This window comes from Populus nigra, chromosome 4 (genome assembly GCF_951802175.1).
Source record: "Populus nigra chromosome 4, ddPopNigr1.1, whole genome shotgun sequence".
NCBI lineage: Eukaryota > Viridiplantae > Streptophyta > Magnoliopsida > Malpighiales > Salicaceae > Populus > Populus nigra.
Window position 1 is genome coordinate 16,172,644 of NC_084855.1, and position 6,000 is coordinate 16,178,643.

The 6,000-nt window shown below is 34.5% G+C and overlaps 1 protein-coding gene across 1 annotated transcript; it reads right to left on the minus strand.

Moving 5' to 3' along the window:
• Nucleotides 1-181: 181 nt before the first annotated feature.
• LOC133690570 (L10-interacting MYB domain-containing protein) lies at nt 182-4,357 on the minus strand. The gene is made up of 5 exons (XM_062110793.1): nt 4,220-4,357; nt 1,957-2,311; nt 1,789-1,882; nt 1,144-1,679; nt 182-977 (listed from the first exon to the last, which is right to left on the minus strand). The coding sequence occupies exons 2-5, from the start codon at nt 2,290-2,292 to the stop codon at nt 390-392; spliced, it is 1,554 nt and encodes a 517-aa protein (XP_061966777.1). The 5' UTR covers nt 2,293-2,311; nt 4,220-4,357; the 3' UTR covers nt 182-389.
• Between the last annotated feature and the right edge of the window lie 1,643 nt (nt 4,358-6,000).

Sequence of the window (6,000 nt, forward strand, 5' to 3'; positions counted from 1 at the left end):
GTGAGGGGTGGAGACTCCTTTTCCTGTGAACTGCGGCCACAATACCTTCTACTTTCAAACTTCATAATGCTCAGGTTTTTTTTGTTCCCCCAAAAAATGAGTCATTGGAAACGACACTAATAAGTTGTGTTTAAGAATAGAAAAGTTCGCTTCATGTGATACTGTCATTCATATCCCAATCTATCACAGAATCAAATGGATATATTTTTTAGTTCTCTGAATTTACGTCATTACATTCCGAACTGTTCTATTTTCAAGGGGGAAAGTTCTCAAAAATCCACTAAATTTACATTAGCCGTGGCGAGCATGTAAACCTACGCAGCCTAGTAAAAAATAACTTGATCCAAATATGGCCAGCTAAAGAATGAAGTGTAAACTTCAAAGATCACCTACGACTCTGGGCGAAGCTTCCTCAATAGCCATTTCTTTCGCAATTTAACATCCAGTGCCATAAACGTCTTCGCTTTCAATTCATCCTCTAATAAATCACAGGCATCTAATACAAGGTCTTCGTCCATTTCAGGCAATGATTGGATAGCTTCAATTACTTTCTCTATAGAGTTGGAGTTTGAGTTTTCATCCTTCCTTTTATCTGATAAAGATGAGACTGCAGTTGCCATCTCACGAAGGGCACTAGCCATGCCATCCTCATCACCGCGGGGCTTTTTGGGGGGAGCAGAATTTGATTGGTTTTCTAATCGACGTTTGTTCTTCTGTGTAGGTGCACTGGATTTTGAAGCTGTATGAGCAGGGTCCGAGATACCACCAACTTCATCTCCACTGGAATTTGATGCAGCTGGCGACTGAGAGCTCTGTGGCGTTCCACAAGACTTGGCAATCTTGAAATCATTTTGCAGCTCTGCATATTGAGCAGAGAAGCAGTCTCTCTCATCACTGTCTTGATCACTGCATATCGTACACAAATCTTTATAATATGGGATAGGCCGGGTCATGAACTGCCGTGCATCTGTATGCGTCTGCATTTTATCATATCAAAGGCTTTTATAATATTCTTGCTTCAATGCCATACATAATCATCAGCAGTTACCATTTGACGAGCATCAAAGGCTTTTATACAGCTGCTATTCAATTTAACAAGCATCAGTTGGTTATGGGTTCCAGATACAGTAAATAGACACGTACCTTGATATAGTCTTGCCAAACATAATCATCAGCAGTTACCATTTGACGAGCATCATCCCAAGTAAACCCATCTAATTCAAGGAGATTCTTTATAACATTATGCTGCCTTCTCAGAGTTTTGAAGCGATTTTTCAAAACATCCACATCATAGTTAAAGCCAAACCTAGCATTGAAAGATGTAATCATGTCCATCCATGCTTGTTTCCGGAATACACCATCAATCTGATTTCCTTTCTGCCATTGTTCAAGCATAAGGTCAATGAAATAGCGGTCCATTGGTGGTTGCCAATATGTCCGAGTGCGGTTGCTTGCCATGCTTCCTGTGATATTTGGTGCAGCCTCTTGCACATCATCCCCTACCCCTTTTGTCATAGAGTCATCCACTACTTCTGAAACACATATTCTGTAATCTTCATCAATTGTGATTTCTTGAAGAATTTCAGCAACTCCCTCACTACCAATATTTGGCTGGGTGGTTGTGACTTCTTCATTCTCAGAAGGTAGTAGCAAAGGCAGTGACTCTGGCACATTGTCACCTGGTAACCAACCATCAAGAGACAGTGACTGATTTTAAAACTAAATCCTTGAGTCCTTGTGATGCAGACATATTACTGTCAAAGACAGCATCAAAGCTAGATTCTTTACCTTTTTTCTCAACGGTTGGATCTCCATATATTAAGCACAAATCACTATAATATGGTATAGTTTTTATTCTGAATGCACGTGCATCTGGATGTATCTGCAACTATAACACATGAGATTTCAAGTATATAATAATTCTTTTCAATTTAGCAGAAGTGAGAAGCTTTTCACCTTAATATATTCATCCCAATCATTATTTTCAGCCGTCACCATTTGTCGATTCTCATCCCAGCTGAAGCCCTTATATTCAAGGAGCTTCTTGACAGCCTTATACAAATTCCTCAGTGTTTTGTGCCGATTTTTCAAAACATCCTTTTCACATTGGAATTTGAATTTTGCATTGAACAAGTAGGTCATATGCTTCCATGCTTTTTTGCTAAATAGATGATCATCAAACTTGTTTCCATTGCTGACCTGCTCTAGTAGAAGGTCAATAAAATAGCGATCCATTTCAGGGGTCCAAATTGTCCGGAGACGATCATTACCATTTCTGGCTTGGATGCCCATTTCAGCATTCCAAACTGTCCTGCTTATTAAAAAGTTATTAATTAATAGTTAATGCAGGGACAGTCTCTTATTTCCAGTCACATTCCTCAAAATATACTACCAAGCACAACACAATAAAGCCATTCTGTTTTCCATGTCAACCTAAACATCCTCATTGTTTGATTCTTAGGTTATTGAAATGATAATCCATGCCCTCAAATTAATGAACACGTGCTATTGATTATAATGCACAAACATGAAGATGGTTATGGCACAATGCTGTTGCTGTTCACTTAATGATACCAATTTTTCTTAAAGTAGAGGGGGAGGGGGAACAGGGAAAAAAAATTAATATAATAGTAACTGTTGCATTTTTATGTAACAAATCCTAGGGCTGTGGAATTGTTATAGAGAAGTTTTAAGAAAGAGGGAGAAAAACAGAAAAGGGGTGAAAGAACAGAGAGGATATTCGGAAAACAAAACTTTGTAATTTTCATTCACTGATTCTTTATATTGAGAAATCGTATATAAATGCACTAAAGACTTGATTGCAAAGTTTAAGAATAGAAACTTTGAACACGCTCTACGCCAGATGTTTCCACCCCATCACTAGGATTGGTATATTAATTCCTATAGTTAAATAGGTTATAATGCCCCCTTGCTTCATTTGATCCTTGTTCTCAAGGATCATAGGTTGGGAACTTGAAATGGGGTAAATGTGATAGCAAAGAAAGCAAGTTGAAGGCCTCTTTGCTTACTTGTCATCTTCATCATGTAGCTTGCCATCGTGTATCTACTGTCAGTTTAGGTCCTTAGAATGTGAGGTTGTCCTTAACAAACTTTCACCTTTGCTTTTACAAAGATTTATTTCAGGCCCAAAATTCCCCACCAGGATTTAAACAGGAGGACAGTTAGATCATAAAATGTAAAAAGTCTATAAACTTCAGGCCAAACTTCGAGGACAGGAGAAGCGCCAGCAAAAACTACACAGAATGTTTCATGGGCATCGTCCTAAGACCCAAATGCTGGAATTGGAAACTCTAGCTTAAAGCTTTGAACACGCTACCAAAATAATCCCGATCAATTGTGCAAGCAAGCAAGCAGGGCCATAACATAGCTCTTGTAATGAGGGGGGGAGGGGGATTTTGAAGATGTGGCCTCTTCCCTGTCAAGTGGTCCATAAAACAGGTCTGCAAACTTCCAATGCCATACACCATGAACTGATTCAAGAGTTGCACTTGCTCCACCATAATCACACTTACACCATGAACTGATTCAAGAATTGCACTTGCTCCGCCATAATCACACTCCATTTGCATACTATTACCAAACTATAGTAATGTTAGCCATATTCTTCATATGCAAAAGGAACATATTCCATTAATTCTCACAAGCAAGGGCTTAGTGTTCATAATCCAAATAACATGGTAAAAACAAAATGCAACTCCTCTTAGACTTGTAATCAAAACCCCACACCACTCCAAACCACTCAGTAGGTTTTTGTTCAGGGAGGAGGCCATTAGGTGCCATCTGTTAGTTACATTCAGGCCAATTCTACTGCCACGACAGATTGCAAAATCACCAAGACCAGTCACCTGGTACTTCATCTGTTCGTTCTAAGTTTATAGGCTCAAATGTATAGAACCAAGTATTTAGTTTGTGTATGTACAGATGGTTTCTGTTACGACTCAGTGAAAGAAAATTACGAAATTTCCTTATCGTTTTCGATCTATCTTCTTTCTCTTTTCCTCTTCATCTTACTTAACCTGTGACAGCCCTAAAACCCTAGGACCATCTTCAACTATTAAGTGATATTTGAATCAAACAGAGACAGATATAGAAGCAATAACTGTTGAGGGAGAAGGTAGGAGCAGAGAGAGCCGATAAAATACTATATATATAATCTAACAGAGCATGAGTTAGAGAGAAGGAACTAGTCAAAACGCACCTGGGACGGGGAGATGTCGTGTAGGGACGGATCTAGGTCAGGGGTTTCTGCAAGTTAAATCAGGGATAGGGCTTTTCACGGATAAGGGGGAAATTGAAAGAGCGTTCCCGGTGGAATGCAATGATAACCTAGATAGGGTTATCACGATTTTGACAAGCATATCACAATCCAATCAGGAAAATTAATATTCTTATTTATTTTATCTTATCATTTAATAATTTAATTAACTATCTCATAATTATTCTAGTTATTAAATAATCGCAGCTTACATTATTGTCTTTAGAGGAAAAATAAATATTATTTACTTAGCATTTATATTTAAGCATGAATTAATAAGTATTTATTTATACTTATTGCATCTTAAACACTACCTTATTATTTTATAAATTTAAAGAGATTACAATTATACTTTCTTGAAATGTTTAGGGGAAATATTTATTAAAATTATATTTTTTTTCCAATTTGTATTTTCATGTTTTATCCCATCCCAAGTTATCATACCACCTCATGAAGCATATATTCTTGATTATGATACATATTAATAAATTCGTCTAAAAAATCTAATGAAAAACCCACAAATGAGAAATGGGTTGAATTGTTTTATATATTATAGTTGAAAAATAAGTTTTCTAATTTTTCTTGAGATATTTGATAAAACTTGGATTTGGTTTATTATAGTTATAGTTATAATTATAAAAAAAAAAATTAAAATATATAGGTTTTTCTCACTAAATATTTTTTTAAAAAAACTAATTTTTATTAATTAATTTATTAATTGACAAATTAATTTGAAAATATAAAAAGGCAAGTAGTCAGTGTGACTATTATAACAATATCTAAATGGTATGGGGGAATCATTGTTCCCTCACACCTAAATTACTGTGAATTACAACAGTAATCCACATTGCTTTTTCCTTTTTTTTTTGGTATTTTTTCATTTTTTTTCCACTTTCCCTCTTTTTTTTTATTTTTTTTTTCAAAATTGCTTTCTTTTTTTTTCCAACTTTGCTTCTTTTTTTTAAGGTTAAATCATGTAGGGAAGCACTGTAACTTTCATCACAAAATACTATGAATTACTACAGTGTTTCCAACATGATTTTTTCCTTTTTTTTGTGTTTTTTTAATATTTTTTTCTAGAATTGTCTCTGTCGATTTAATTTTTTTAATACTGAGCTGGTTGAGAATTTAGCTTTATATTTTTTTTCTTTAAAACACTGTGAATTATTGCAGTGTTTTCCCATATGATTTTTTTATTATTTTTTCCAAAATTATCTTTGTCTATTATTTTAAATATTAAGTTGGTTAAGAATTATAATTACAATAAAGCTAAATCATATGGAGAAAACGTTGCAGTTTTTCTCATAAAACACTATGGATTGCTACAGTATTTCTCTAAATGGTTTTTTATTTTATTTTATTTTATTGGGGAAAGCACTGTATTTTTCCTCACAAAACATTGTCAATTGCTACAATATTTTTCCTTATGGGTTTTTTTCCTTCCAAAATTATCTTTGTTGGTTTTTTTAATATTATGTTGGTAGAGAATTTAACTTTGTAATTTTTTTTGCTTTTTATTAACAAAAAAGTTAAATCATGTGACAAAAATACTGTATCTTTCCTCCCAAAATACTATGGATTGCTATAAATCATTTTGTTCAGTCTCTAAGTTTTGATCACCAATACAATTTTTTTTTCTGTCATAAAATATTAGTTCTATCATATTTTTAGTTTTTATTATTTATCTAGTGCTGAACAATTATAAAATTATTAAATATATTTAT

Excerpts from the sequence above, each read along its gene's own strand:
- LOC133690570 (XM_062110793.1), bottom strand. The coding sequence starts at position 2,292 with ATGGGCATCCAAGCCAGAAATGGTAATGATCGTCTCCGGACAATTTGG. Across the intron at positions 1,680-1,788 it reads TCCAACCGTTGAGAAAAAAG|GTGACAATGTGCCAGAGTCA; the intron begins GTAAAGAATCTA and ends GTTGGTTACCAG. Across the intron at positions 978-1,143 it reads TTTGGCAAGACTATATCAAG|ACGCATACAGATGCACGGCA; the intron begins GTACGTGTCTAT and ends GATAAAATGCAG.